At 49.2% G+C, this 15,188-nt stretch overlaps 1 protein-coding gene across 3 annotated transcripts in view; it reads right to left on the bottom strand.

The window, feature by feature from the left end:
• The window catches only part of Dglucy (D-glutamate cyclase), a 78,858-nt gene that overhangs the window by 34,170 nt on the left and 29,500 nt on the right, over positions 1 to 15,188 (bottom strand). For all 3 annotated transcript variants that reach the window (XM_085697844.2, XM_048449442.3, XM_087911575.1), the window contains 4 exons: positions 12,620 to 12,745; positions 6,703 to 6,853; positions 3,854 to 4,052; positions 726 to 876 (listed from right to left, as the gene is read on the bottom strand). In XM_085697844.2, the coding sequence (XP_085553970.2) occupies positions 726 to 876; positions 3,854 to 4,052; positions 6,703 to 6,853; positions 12,620 to 12,745 (627 nt within the window). The remainder of the gene's footprint in view (positions 1 to 725; positions 877 to 3,853; positions 4,053 to 6,702; positions 6,854 to 12,619; positions 12,746 to 15,188) is intronic.

Genomic DNA, 15,188 nt, shown 5'->3' on the forward strand with positions numbered 1-15,188 from the left:
AGCAGGCATTGACATGCTGCCAACGGTGCTGACGAAGACAGTAAAGATGGAGGTATCAGGCCCAGTTTACCCACATTAGTAAGACAAGTTAGTAGTCATCCCCTGGGTGGTCCCGAGACTGCTTTAGGTGAGGAAGGCCAGTAGTGCTGATAATATCTTCATAGGATCAATTCTGTTGGTTACAAAGCTGGGCAAGTTCAAGTACACAGACCCTGGCTCTCACCCAGGCCAACCCCAAGTTCCCCTCCGGCCCTCTGGGAGCTCAAAGAAGCCTGAGAAGCATCCAGTCTTTTGAGTTTCACCCTTAGATCTGTTTATTTACTCTCAGGCTAAGTTAATACTCATGGCTTTCAGTCCAAATGTAAGCGCGAGTTTTATTTATTAATATTATTTTAGGTATGTGTGTATCTCTGTGTGTGTGATATGTACATGACTGTGAGCAACACATGTGCCATAACATGCATGTGAGATCAGAGGACAACTTGAAACAAAGCGTCCCCTGCGACATGATCCAGGGATCATGTGAAGCTCATGTTCTGTGTGCATCACAAATCCTCAAGATGAAGCTCATTGGTCTGGCAAGGTGGTCTTAAACCAGAGGTTACCTGGCATGGACCTCTGGGCCTTGTTCCAGGCTGTCACCCCTGAGACTCCCCTAAGAAAAACATGAGCTACTAGATGCTTCTCAGGCCCACGTTGGAATCACAACTTGGGTGGACACTGACCTGGGTCGCCAACGTGGACCGGGTGTCCTTTCTGTCCTCCTATGGAGTGAGCGGCCTGCAACAGCCTTTCCAGCTTGTCTTTGGGAATGGGTCTCATTGTGACCACCAGAGGGCAGCAGAAGCCAGCAATGGTGGCACACGGCACTGTTGTCTGACAAATCAAGGGAAAATTAAGGGGAAGGAAAAGAAAAGGAATTAACAGAGATTTGAGCCCCAGCACTCACGGCCTGAGAGGCTGCATGAAGCAAGAGTTTCCAGCAGCTGCTACAGATACACACCTTCTAATTTCAGGAGTCACACAGATGGGGCGCTTGGTCCATAATGAGAACCTCAAAACGTGTGTGTGTGTGATTTTTTTTTAATCTGTCAACATTTGACACATCTAAGTTGGACAGAGTAATGTTTCAACCACATAAGAGAAAATTCATGGTTGGTATGTGTCTGTAGTCCCCGCAATTGAAGGGCTACGGCAGGAGAATGGAGAGTTTTAAGGTTAGCGTGGGTTACACAGTGAGATCCTGCCTTAAAACAGAAACCCACGGTGGGGGGCAAAGAGGTGAGGGGAGGAGAAGAAAATTAAACATCCCAAAGGAAATCAATACTACTTCAAATGCTCAAAAGCAGTGACCAGCGCATTCCACAGGGGAAACAGTGCTCTCCCGTGAACAGCTAAGAGGACAGAATGGCAGATCCACTATGGTTGTCAGTTTGGACTCTCGGCGGATAGGGTGCCTTTGAGCGTCTGAGAACCACACTATGCTGTGAAGCTATCTGTGGGATACTTTACCAGCCACAACGCTACAGGATCTGTTCATCCAACAGCCCTTTGTCACCAACATTCAGAATTGAAGGAAATGCTAGATTTCAACTGAGGTTTATAAAACGCGCGCGCGCGCACACACACACACACACACACACACACACACACGTGCATGCACACATGCATACGTGCACACGCACAAGCACACACACATGCACAACTTGCCCATCCAGTCTTACAGACCTCTGGGTTTTTTTTTTTTTTCATAGACCTCAAGAAGCTTGTGAAGTTCTGACAGAACCAGAGGCAGAGGGAGAACCCAGGCTGGAGTTCCTGTCTGCTCTCCTAGATTCCACAGGGGAGGCGCCTATCCCTGGATGCCCCAGTCCTCCCTTCGCCGAGTCTGCACAGGGTGATTTGCGTGACTTTCACCTGTGGCACATTTCTTCTTCCCCCGCAGTGGGGCTTAGGACGGGTTCAGGACAGAGCCAGGATCATGATCCCCTGGGACAACCTTGGCTGCCACTTACTGATTTGCTGTTACCACCCTGGCAACAGTAGACTGAAAAGCCGGTGTGCTGCCAACCTGGTGTCTGTGTGACAGCGCCTGGGACAGAGGGAGGGCACATGCAGGCTACTTGTAAAGCCTGGTGTGCTTCTAGGGACTGAGATGCCCCTGCCTAGCTCTATCCAGACCGTCAGTCGAATTCAACATGGCTGCACAGCAACCTCTCTTTCTCGGGATCTAAGGGCAGTGGCATGGGTGGGGTTGCTACCGTACTGAAAGCTGTGTGGTAGTCATGGGGAGAGGGAACAGCGAGGTGCCATGGATAAATGACAGACTGTGGTTAACATCTCCTGTGGACATCTGTGCAAAGCTTTATGCGGTCATACCAGTCAAGAGTGTGGTTTCAGTTGGCTCTAGGACTTGGACAAGTCCCCCTCTCTCACCCTCTAGGTCGTATTTTCTTCATTTCAAATGAGGGGCTGTGCTGATGAGTTCGAGGCTATCCCAGTTCTAACCTGCTACAAATAAATGACCTGCCAGTGGCTGGGACTCTTTCCTCACCCTTGTCTGCTCCTTGAAGGGCAGAGCAGACTGTGGACAATCTTGCTTCTGACCTGATGAAATCCAGACCTCTCTGAGCCAGAGGGGGGCATTGTAATAAACAGTGCTCACGATGAAATGTCCAGTCACTGAGAGCAGGGAGGCCTGGAGGCTGGTCACTGCACAGGGGGTCTAGAGGCTGGTCATCACACAAAGAGACCTGGAGGCTGGTCATTGCACAGGGGGTCTGGAGACTGGTCATTGCTCAGGGGGTCTGGAGGCTGGTCATCACACATGGGGTCTGGAGGCTGGTCTCTGCACAGGGGGTCTGGAGGCTGGTCATTGCAGAGGGCCCTGGAGGCTGGTCACTGCTCAGGGGACCTGGAGGTTGGTCATTGCACAGGGGGTCTGGAGGCTGGTCATCACACAGGGGGTCTGGAGGCTGGTCATTGCTCAGGAGGTCTGGAGGCCACTGATATGGTGAGCGCTCAGGCCTTGCCCCATAGCATCAGGGAAGGAAACAGTGGAAACAAGGATTGCTCTTCCCCGCCCCACTTGATTGGTGTCAGCCGGAAGAAAAGCATCAGCTCACCCATGGCCAGTCCCTAACAGCAGGCCTGTCCCAGGAGAGGCCACCCACCCTTCTGTCTCTGTTAATCTTCAGTGCCCACACCAAAACTGGGCACTGTGACACCTGGTGCTTGTAATTCTAGCACTGGCAACACGGAGACAAGAGTATCTCTAGGGCTCTCTTGCCAGCCAGCCTAGCCTTAAGCAGTGAACCTCAGGTCGATGGCTTGATTTGGTTCCTAAGACCCACGTGGTGGACGAGGAGAACTGATTTCCTTACGTTGTCCTCTAACCGCCATTTGTGCATTGCCCCATCGACACCCTCCCTTCTCCAAATAAATGCAACTGAACAGAAAACAAGGTGTATTGGCCGTGAAGAACACAGGTTGACCTCTGGCGTGAACACATATTCATAGAGCCATGTGTGCACCCTTGTGTGAACAATGCACGCACGCGCGTGCACGCGCACACACACACACACACACACACACACACACACACACACTCCAAATGACTTTGATTGACTCGGCTGTAACAAACTGATCAAAAAGAGCTACACTGGATGCTCCAGCCCTATCAGAGGTGGGAGGGAGAGAGGCTGGGTCAGAGGCTAATGGTTTTATCTGGAATAATGACTGAGCTGGGGCTGACCTTAGGGCTTCTGCTTCCTGTGCCAATGTTCTCTCCACCACAGAGAAACACAACTCCATCCACATTTTCAAGCCGCTCTGCCCAGGGGTACGGCCTTACCTTGTATGCTCCTGCGTGGCTGGGTCCTGCTGGGTCTCTTCTGGGCATCCCTGCCTGCTCCAAGGCCTCATCTATGGAGAAGCTACAGTCCATGATGAAGGTCACCATGTCCTTGAGCTGCTCTGAGTACTCTTCCAGTGAGGCCAGGATGCCTGTGCAGATGCCAAACTCGTATTTCTGAAACTGTGGACAGATGGTCCTGGGGACACAAAGCAATGCTCATAGGCCCCTGGCTTTTACTATGGTCCCCCAGTGATGAGCTTTATAAAAGGGTGGTGGAGGGGATGTCTGAGGCTAACATGTCTGGGGGACTTGGTTTCCGTCTATGGGCTTGACTGGTATTCCCGAAGCATGACCAAATCAAATCTGCTGAATGACGTGCCTCCCACCTCATTCCATTTCTTGAACCTCAACACAAGATCAGCCAGACCCACAAGAATAAAATCCTGGGCTTTCTGCCCTGGAGAGTATGCTGGCAGACCCAGACAGAGCACGGTGGCCTCAAGGAACCTCTCAGAGCTCACAGGTCAGCGTTCACAGGGTCAGGCCTCCTCTCTCCATAGAGGAATTCTCCTGTGACGTTGAAAGCCCAATGTGGTACAAGCCTCACCTCTGCTCACTCCAGATCATTCTTCCTTTCCACTCATGTGCCAGGGGGTGGGGTTCTGGGATGGCCAGGGTGTGACTCCACCTTCAGACACCTGCTACACAGAGCAGCAAGTGTCTAGACAGTGGAGAGACGCAGGACGATGAGGAGCCTCCCTCTTCTACTATGCTAGCCTGGATCTCGAGTGTCCCCCAGAAGCCCATGGACTGATGTTTGACCCAGCCTGTGGTAGTGGCAGGTCTGGACCCTTAGAAGGTGGGGACTAGTAAGAGGAAGTTCGGTCATTGGGGACATCCTGTTGAGGAATAGGACGCTACTTTCCCATTGTCTTTCTGCTTTGCGAGCAGTTTTGCTGCACTGCTATGTTGTGCGGCCTTGCACAGGCCCAAGCAATAGCCAGTCGACCATGAACTGAAGCCTCTAAAATAGCCTCGAAAAAAGCCACTCTGCCTTCATGATGCTTGTCTTGGGTGCTTTCTCATAGTGTTGGAACGCACACAACTCACCAAAGGGAGGTGTTGGGTCTTGAGGCGTAAGTAGGGGTCTGTAAGCGGGCTAGGGAGGAAAGCACACCTAGGCAGAGGTTGCAGAATGTGCAAAGCGTTTACTCACTGACTGTGGGAGCCATGGCAGCTCTGTACCAGGACAGGAAGTACCAGCTCAGGCTCTAGCAGCATTTTTGAGGGGCCCTCTTATCCTTGAGTCTACAGAATGATAAAATGGCAAGCCTTCTGTCTGGGGAGAAAGCTGGGGGTGCCCTGAATATCAGGAGAAACGGAGCTGGGGCCAGGTCACCACTGGTCTTGAGATGGCGCTGAGGAACAAACTACAGCAGGCCTTGGAGACGTTGAAATAGCCACGTCATCAGATGCGGACTTAGAAAAGGCCACTTTTGTGGGTGAGCAGAAGAGGGGCACGGAGGGAGGAGGGAGCGGGAGGAAGATCAGGAGAGCAGGTACAGGGTCTAATAGTCTAGGTCAGGGAAGGTGAAGCCATAGTTAGCCTTGCAAATAAAGCTAGGGCATGATGGAGAGGCATAGAGACAGACTTGCCAGGGCCACCTATGAGGCTTGCTCTGCCATGCCCATATGTGTGGAAGTACATCTAGTATCCCCAGTGAACACCTGGCACTAGCTAGGCCTATAAATGCTAACCCTCTATGGGTTCTTTTCTCTGTATATCCACACTTGATGTTTGCTTTATAAATCAGATTCACAGTAATTGTAATGATATACTGTCATAAAAGTTATTTAAAACATCGAGTTATTTATTCCTGAAATTTTCCATGCCGTATTTTTAGACACTGGTCACCAGTGGGTAACTGAAACTGTGGAGAATAAGCAGCTAGGAGCTAAGAGGGACATCTGCTGTTTAAGAGTCTGGGCGAGGAGGCCCAAGATAAATGGTATTTTCCTCTGGGGGTTAGCGATGCAAGCACTGTCCCTTTCTTCCTCCCTGTGCAAGGGCTTTCTGGTAGGAATGATAAAGTGACAGGTGGCAGGGCCTGGCATGGTTAATTTTAATTGTCAATTTGACACGATCTAGAATCACGTGGGAAGAGAGTCTCAGGTTGGCCAAAAGAATGTTGCTGGGAGATCGAAGAGGGAGGATGCATCTCCTGTGGGTGGCCCCATTCCCTAGGCAAAGGGGATCCTGAGCCGCACAAGAGTGGAGAGAGGAAGAAAGCCAAGCACAGGCACGGGTGCAGGGGCCAGGACTGGTGGCACACACCTTTAGTCCCATGAAGGGGGGGGAGTGAGCAGAGGCTGGCAAACCTCTAGGAGTTCAAGCCTACACAGCCAGTTCCAAGCCAGCCAAGGTAGGGAGATCTTATCTCAAAAAAAAAAAAAAGTATTGTTCCCTTCTCTTGACTCTGGATATAATGTAACCAACTGCTTCATGCCCCTGCCACCCTGCTTCTCTGGCAGCTACGAGCTAAAACAAACCCCTCCCTCCACTTAGTTGATTTCATCAGTATATTTTATTAATATGACAATAGGAAATGGAACAAGACACTGCCCACAGGGTTTCTCTAGACCTGGGGCAGGGGCAGTTGTGGGGTTGGAGGACAGGGTTTGGAGTAGGAAAGGTGGAGAGGGCAATTAGTGCCTTAGCAGTGGTCATGTGACGCACATGCCAGAACCTGGGTGGTCCCTAAGGCTGGATCAGTGTACTTACTAACAAAGGACTCAGCCCTCAGCATCTTGCCACACTTAGGTCTCCCGTAGCCTAAGCTTCTTACCTTCTGTCTGGAACAGCACTCAGGCGGGGCAGCACCTTCTCCGGCTCACTCTGGCCCAGCAGGGGCAGAGGACCACTATTGGCCTGGCAGAAGCTTTCAAAGGCTGGTGCTAGGGCTCTGGGTAGGACCACCACACTAGCTGGTTGGAGTCCTGGGTTGGGTGGGAGATGGGACAAAGGCACACTTGGTTGATGCTTGCAGACCCTTGTTTGAGATGCACAGCAAAGTGTACGGAAGTGTGCAGCACAGCTGTGCATGGCGGCGGAGCTCACCTACAATCATAGGGCTTAGGAGGCGGAGGCGGAAGATCACAGGTTTGAGGTCAGCCTGGGCTACATGGTGAGGCCCTATCCCAACCAACAGACAGAAAGTATACAGCTTAGGACTTTTTGCACGGTAAACACACCCACCTAGCAAGCATCCAGATTGAGAGACAGAATGATCAGCTCCTCAGAGTCAACGCCCTGGCTGCTCCATCCATGGTGCCACTATCCTGACTTCTAACCCATGACCCATCACTGGACTTCACATGACGGAACCATATACCATATATATCTTAAGTTCTAATTCTTTCTCTAAGGTCTAGGGATCGACTCATATTGCTGCATTTTGTGGTGGTCTGGTCATGTGTTATGTATGGTGTGTGGTAATTCACACAACGAGAAGGGGAAGGACTTTTAACGGGTTATCACAGATGGCACCACCCTGAACATGATAGAGCATGCGTTTGGAGAGGATACATGTGTTCTCTTATTTGACATTCACTTGGGCTTACGGTAGAAAAACCCAGTCAGCTCTATTGGACACTGCCCAGCAACTTCCCACTGTGGCTCTACTGACTGGTACAGCCACCCTTGGTGGGCATCTCTGGCACTTGGTACCGCCCATCTTTTTCAGTTTTGCAGTCCAGGTGGCTGTGTCAAAGTGGTCACACTGCAGCTGTCATGTGCTCTATTGGTTACTTGTCTCATTGCATGACAGAAAGGGAGAAAGGGCATATTTTATTCAGTTTCAGGGAATACAGCCATTGCATGGGGAGGGAGTGAGAGCAGGAGGCGGCTGGTCACGTGGTGTCCACCCTCAGAAGGTGGAGAGTAAAGGATTCTAGGATTCAGCTAGTTTTTCACTTTTTCATCAGTCCTGGGTCCATGGAATGATACCCTAATATCTTCCTACCTCAGTAACCTAATCTAGAGAACCTTCCATAAACCTGCTCGGTTTCCATGGTAATTCTAAATATCATCAAGTTGACAACCAGGATTTACCATCATATGTGCCTTGCCCTAGTGCCTCTCATCTGTGTTGCCGTCTTTTGGCTAACCTTTGGCAGATGCTGACTGCTGTGTCTTTTGTCTGGGCAGATTGATTCCTGAAGAGTGGACACATAGTCTCACTCAACAGGGTGGTGGAGGGAAGTCTGTCTGCGTACCATGAGCTCTTCTGCAGCAAATGACCCTCCTGGGGATTGGAAAGTTCTCTGATTTTGGACGCAGATGACTCTGATCTTGAGTCTTGACTTTCCCCCCAGCTCTGTTACCCCAGTGAAGTGGCTTTTCATCTCTTGGTCTCAGTTTTCCCACTAACAGGGTCTACCTCAAAGACACCTCCGTCAGTTCTGATCTGTCAACATCACATTATTGTTAAAGGAACAATGCCAGCCAAAATAGCGTGCCTGACATAGTCTCTTTTTTATAAAATCGACGAAAGAACTCAAAGGGAATATATCTGCACAGTCATGGCTGTCTACAGGTGATAAGACTGAGTGGCTTTAATGCTCGTCTCCAAGATATACCGTTCTCAGCAATATGAAACTAAGGTTGTGGTTGGGCAGGTCCCCAAAAGTCCATGAGTTGGAACTTTGGTTCCTCGTCAATGGTTCTCAACCTCTCTAATCCTTCACTGCTTTAATACAATTCCTCATGTTGTGGTGACCCCCAACCATAAAATCATTTCTTTGCTGCTTCCTAACTATTTTGCTAACTCCTATGAACTGTGATGCAAATGTCTGATATGCAGGATATCCAGTATATGCCCAAAGGAGTCGTAACCCACAGGTGAAGAACCACTGTTCTCTGTGTTAGTGGGAGGTGGAGCCTACTGGGGCATTTTTGGACCATGGCTGCAACCCTCATGGAAGAGTCAAGGCCTTCTCATGAGTTTTTATTCTCATGGAACTGACTTAGTCACCACAAAAGCAGTTGTTGCAAGGCGCCTCCGTCATTCCTGCTTGCCCCTTGGCATACAGCAACTTGCCTTCTGCTCCACCACGAGTTAAAGCTGGATGTGCTCCTGCTCCATTCTAGAACCAGGCTCTTGGACTCTCCAGCTTCCCAAGCCATGAGCTAACAGAAACCTTTTTTTATTTTATAAACCACCCACTATGCTGAATAACCTTGAGCATCACCTTGATGGGACTTAGAATCACCATGGAAACAATCATCTGGGCCTGTATGGACAGGGTGTTAACTGAGGTGGGAAGACTCACCCTAAATGTGGATGGCATCATTCCACGAGCTGGGGTTCTGTACTGAAAAAAAAGTGGGCTGAGCAGCAGTATCCATCAGTCTCTACTTCCTGACCATGTGCCTTATGGTCCTGTCACCCGGGTCCATGAGCCAGAGCACACCCTTCCTTCCATAGACTGTTGCTTCTGTTACGTATTTTGTCACAGCCATGAGACAGGTAACCAATACACCCTGTATTAGATGTTTTGCTACAACAATTAAGACACAGACCATGCTACAGTCAGAGCTGTGCTCTACTAGAGAAAGAACTTTGGGTCAAGTTTTCCTAATGGCCAGATGCGCTCCGTCAACCTGTGGACATTTCTGCTCTGCAAGAACACTGGACACCTTCTGCAGACATTTACTGTGTGTTTACAGCGTTCCAGGTTGCTCTGTGCTAAGCGATTCGTGAACTTTGGGCCTTTGTGTGATGGGTTCAAGACTTCCTCAGAAAAGAGGGGTGAAGTCGACATGACCATCCCCTGGGAAAACCCCAGGACCAAGGACCAGCAAGAGGTGAGACAGTGCTCCTACTCATTACCTCAAAAGTGTCTGCCTGAGTCACCAACAGGCTTTCCGAGGGCGGATGCCCTGGGCACCCCAGTAGCCAGAAGGAGAGGGTGCCTGTGCATTTTTCAAGCAGGCCACGCTTGGCTCCACAATGACCTGCACCTGTGGGGAGGTGGTGGCAAAGCAGCCAGCTTAAAGGCCTCCTGTATCTCCACAGCCTCTTCCCTCCAAAGCCTATTGTGAGAACAAATTGGATTTTTAATGCAATAAATCAGGGAGGCATTAGGGATACAAAGCCTCTTTGTTTCCTTTTTAATTAAATGCACTTTGGGAGCTGGGTTTAGGTTTTGTTCATCTCCACTGAGGGAGATGAATAGGAAAGTCCTGAGTTGTCCCCATTAGCAGTACAATATGGAAGAGAGGCCACACGGCCCCTCTTTAGAGGGCGGTGGGCAGACCACCCTTCTAGGTGAAGGTGCCTTATAGCCCAGTGTGATTCACACATCCCTGGGGGCTCTCTCAGGTTCCATTTAAGGTCATGGCACTTTCTCTTTGTGGAGAGAAACTGAGTGATTTATTCTGAGTCTTTTAACCAAAAATCAATTTTTTAGCAAGAAAGAGGGGGAAGCAAACCTTCAGTGCTGTTGATCAGATTAGAAGCCGCTAACACTGAGCTCTAGGCTGGAGTCCCCCAGCTTTTGGAGCGTGCACCTCCTGATGGATCATCCTACAGACGGCAGTTGGCTTGGAGGGAGCTTAGCAGCCCACATAGCCCTCCAGAAGGCTCCCGTGGAGGAGACTGTCCCCGTTTTTGTTTTTTTTTTTATTTTGGAATTAAGCCTGGGAAGGTCACACTGTTTGCTCACAGTGTGGCTCTAGTGAGGAGCAAATCTGGGAATCACACTCTCATTGTCCACCCTGGGGGTTCAGACCCACTGCCCCCTTGAGGGCCCAGGATGCAGTCACTGTCTGGGGTGAGACTCCTGCTTGCTGAAGGTATGCAATGGCTTTGCTGGACCTTGGGAGTCTTCTGTATAAATTCTGCTTCCTGTCATTTATGAACCGACCGACCACCTTCCTTGGCTTAGGCCTTGGCCATGTGACTTGTTTTGGCTGAGAGGACATTAGTCTGTGGCATGGACAGTCTTGGGTCATGGGTTGCATATGTATCTTAGCGGACTGCTTTCTCTTGGAGTCCATGTTGGAGAGTGTCCGAGTTTGCCTTTCTCTTGTGACGAACACTATGACCCAAAGCAGTTTGAGGTGAACTGGGTTTGATTTGGTTCACATTTTCAGGCTACAATTCATCGTTTGGGGAAGGTCAGGACAGGAACCCAAGAACGGCAACAGACGCTGTGGAGAAAAGCCGCTCACCGGCTGTGTACTCAGCTGGTTTTCTCCTATAGCCCAGACCCACCTACCTAGGGATGGAGCTGCCCACAGTGGGCTGGGGGCTCTTAAAACAATCATCAATCAAGAAAATGTTCCATAGATGTAGCCACAGGAAATCTGATTGAGAAAATTACTCAGTTAAGGTTTTCCCCTTCCCAGGTGACTCTCGGCTTCTCAAGGTAACAGTGGAAGTTAGCCAGTGGACAGAGGCTCCACAAAAAGGAATGTTAGGCTTTCCGGTCCAGTCACCTCATCAGTCATTGGAATGAGGGAGAAGGCGTCTTGGATGGTCCAGCCAGATGGTGCAGGCAGAGAAACTGCTTCACCAAGCCCAGCATCTGCTGTAGACTTGTGAAATTTATAGCTCTAAGCCTTTACTCTTAGGGTGTTCTGCTGTGCAATAATAGGTACCGATTAACCCACAAATAACAATCGAGGCCTGTTGTAGCAATCTGTTAAATAAGAACTCTTGTTTTAAGCATATTAAGCTCACTACTGGCTTTTTCTTTGGTGTTTGTACCATAACCAGAGAAATCTATAGACTACTTTTTTTTTTTTTTTTTTTTTTTTTTTTTTTTTGGTGCAAGGGATAGAATCCAGGGCCTTGAGAATAGTAGGCAAGTTCTCTACCATACTGAGCTATATCTTAAAGCCTTAAAGGTTTGTACGGTGAAATATTGGTGGGACTTAGATCAGTGACGTATCACATGTCTGAGTGCATGTGTGTGTGTGTGTGTGTGTGTGTGTCTCAGGACTTTGGGAGTACTGGGTGTCATGCCTATGAGACAGCGGAACAATAGGTGCCACACAGAGAATAAGGCCATCATAGGGTAAGGAAATTTGATCTGGAACAAGGGCGGTTTAGAAGATACCGTGGCCTGTGTCACTTTTCCCACGGGGAAAAACAGTTTTCTTCTTCTTCTTTTTTTAGTTTTATTTTTTTGATTTAGGGTCTCAGTATGTAGCCAAGGCTAGCCTCAAATTCTCAGCAATCTTACCACTCAGTGTCCAAAATGCTGGAATTATATGCATGAGCCATCATGCTAGCATAAAAGCATTATTTTTATGGTCTGAGTCTGTGGGCAGTTCTCCATACGGAGTTTGGTAAGCAAGCTGAACCGGATAGTGCTAGGCCCTCCCATGAGGTTTCTACACCTCAAAACTAGTCCAAACTGCCAGAACATTCTGGGAAGTTAAATAGTGTTTATACCTAACCTATAGCATGTTTGCTCTTTTTTCTGACTGACAGGATGTGCATGTGTATGCATGTGCACACACACACAATTTACATACATATGCACACACACGTGAGTGCACACACATATTCACACATACTCAGGCACGGTAGTACACCTGTACTCTCAGCACTCAGGAAGTGGTGTCAGGAGGATCAAGATTTCAGGGTTATCCTCAGCTGCGTAATGGGTCTGAATCCAGCCTGGGCTAGTGAAATGAAACCCTGTCTTAATAAAACCAAACAAACACTCAGCCAAATATCTAGTTCCGCTTACCTTCAGCCATGATGGCTGTGTTTCTGATGGGTGCTCCCTTTGGTAGACGCCTTATGGCAGAGGGAAGACGGGACCTCAGGAGAAGGGAGAAGGGCACCATGCCGTCCCCAAAGGTCTGCGGGGAACCTGCACAATGGAGGAAGGAAGAGGTTAGAGGTAGTTTCCCTATAGGTGCAGAGGTGGTGCAGGATGCTCTGCCCTGGGCCGTCTATGGCCAGGCACTGTTGAGGATAAGTTCTTCCCCATCAGGTCTCAGTGTTCAGTGAGATCTCCACTGCCTGTGACTTCTGCATGCTCTTCTCCTGACCCTATCTCATGTTCCACAGCAGCATTCCAGAACCCGGGTCTCCACAGAGCAGCCAATAGGCTGGGACAGGCCTCCTTCTCTCAGAACACTCTATGAACTACGCTTGTGAGGCTAGAGCCACGGCAGTGTAATGTTCTGCTTGACTTTGAAGTCCATTTTCTCCCCAGTACCTGGCAGACGGAGACACCTTTAGACTCCTTCCACAGGTTACAGAGCACCCACGACAACCCAAGTACGCAGTACATCCCAAAATTCTCTCCCTGGACAGAATAGCGGCGGGAGGGGCAGTTACAGTCGCAAACGAAACCCCAGCTCCATTAGCTGCCGCCTGTGACTTTTGATGCTCAGACTGGGGGTCTTAGAAGGAAGAAACTTGGTGTTTTGTTGTCTATGCCTCCCCCTACAGTGATTTGTTTGGGCTTTGGTAAAAGAATATATGTTGTAAAATTTAAATACAGAGTATGTTTTAAAATTACAACGAAAAGTTTAAAACTTGGGACTTGAGGCTGGGCGGTGGTGGCACATGCCTTTAATCCCCGCACTTAGGAAGCAGGTGGATTGAGACCAGCCTGGTCTACAAGAGCTAGTTCTAGGACAGGCTCCAAAGCTACAGAGAAACCCTGTCTTGAAAAACCAAAACCAAACCAAGCCAAAACAAAAGCAAACAAACTTGGAACTTGAGCAATTATTCGGTTGGTAAAGTGCTTTGCTGTGTAATAAGAGGACCTGAGTTTGGGTCTCCAGCACGCAGGCAAAGAGCCGTGCACACCAGAGTGGGCTTGAAAGTGTGTGTAGCACGCAGGAGGTAGAGAGGAGGAACACTGGGGCTCTAGTCAGTCTAACCAATCAGTGAGCTCCAGGTTCAGTGAGAGACCTTGTCTAGGAAAACAAGGTGCAGAAAGATTGAGGAAGATGCCCAGTCTCTCACCTCGATGCACAAGCACCCATGTGCACACACAGTCCCCAAGCATGTGTGAATACATGTGAATACATACACTGCATACGAAGTTTAAAAATTATTTTTTAAAATAGAAATGGTCTCAAAGCTGTAGGAAACTATGCCTAGAAGAAATCTTAGAAGTTGATTTCTTACGTGGCCCTGAGTGTTCAGCTGGGTTAGCTAACAGCACCTACCTCTGGCCCACGTTCGTTTTATTCAGATAAGCCAAGTACCTGGCATAAAATACAAAAGCAAGGGTTTGCGGAGTGACTGGCTGGTTGCAGGAGGGAAGAACACGTGGTTTGAGAGCAGCGTTAGAGTGAGGAATTTAGATAGGCCTGACTTTCCACAACTATTTCTATCGAAAGAGATACACTCACTGGGATTCAAAACCACCAATTTGCGTTTTCAACTCTAGCCAATCTCCTAGGTAGAAAACCACATAAGTAAGCTTCAGGTCTAATTTAAGAAAGATTTGCACTTGTACAAAATCCCAAACAAACAAAGGAGCAAGATCACACTGGGAAGAAGAGAGGTGCATTTAAAACTGACTGGAGTGCTTGGATTTAATAGCTGCAAACAAAGAGGGCACAGAGGAGAGAACAGTCAGTCCCGGCTGGGGTTGGGAGCCCACAGGGTCAGGTGAGGTTGGATTCCAGCGGAAGGCAAAGCTGAGGCTTTGGCAGGTTGAACCAGTGCTTGTCTCCTGGGCCGGCAGGTCAGACACTGGCTCATGCAGCCAGCCAGCAGCTGAAGCTCTAGATGTCTGAGCTTCCCAGAGGCCCCGCAGGGGACTTAGCACCTCCATCTGGCTCTGAGTAAAGGCCAAAGGCAGAAGTATTCTGCAGGGGCGTGGGAGACAGCAGCCAGAGTCGCTGGTCTCAGGTCCATGTGAAGCTGGAAGATGAAAGACTGTGTACCAAACCCCACTGAAGTGAGACCCCCATGAGACCTGACAGCAAGTGAAAGCTGGGTCAGAAATCAGTGATAGGCCTTAGTCCGGCTCCCGAGGGATGGTGCCTTCCGTCTCCTTATTTATCTATCTTATAAAAATATAAGCAGATCCTCAACTGACCTCCCAACACAGAAATAAATATGGGTAGGTAGAACCCTGTCCCGTGAAAAACAAGGTGTGTGTGTGCCACGTGTGCCCGCTCAGTCGGAAGGACGGAAGCAGTGTCCTGTCTGGCATCTAACTTCCTATCTTATGGGCTATTCCCTAAATAGAGTTTAAGCTCTCTACTCACAACAATTGATAGCAGCTGCCACCATTTCTGGGCACCCACTGTGTGCCAGGCACCATCTATTGGCTATTTACAATA

Source organism: Myodes glareolus, chromosome 11, assembly GCF_982192425.1.
Source record: "Myodes glareolus chromosome 11, mMyoGla1.1, whole genome shotgun sequence".
Lineage (NCBI taxonomy): Eukaryota > Metazoa > Chordata > Mammalia > Rodentia > Cricetidae > Myodes > Myodes glareolus.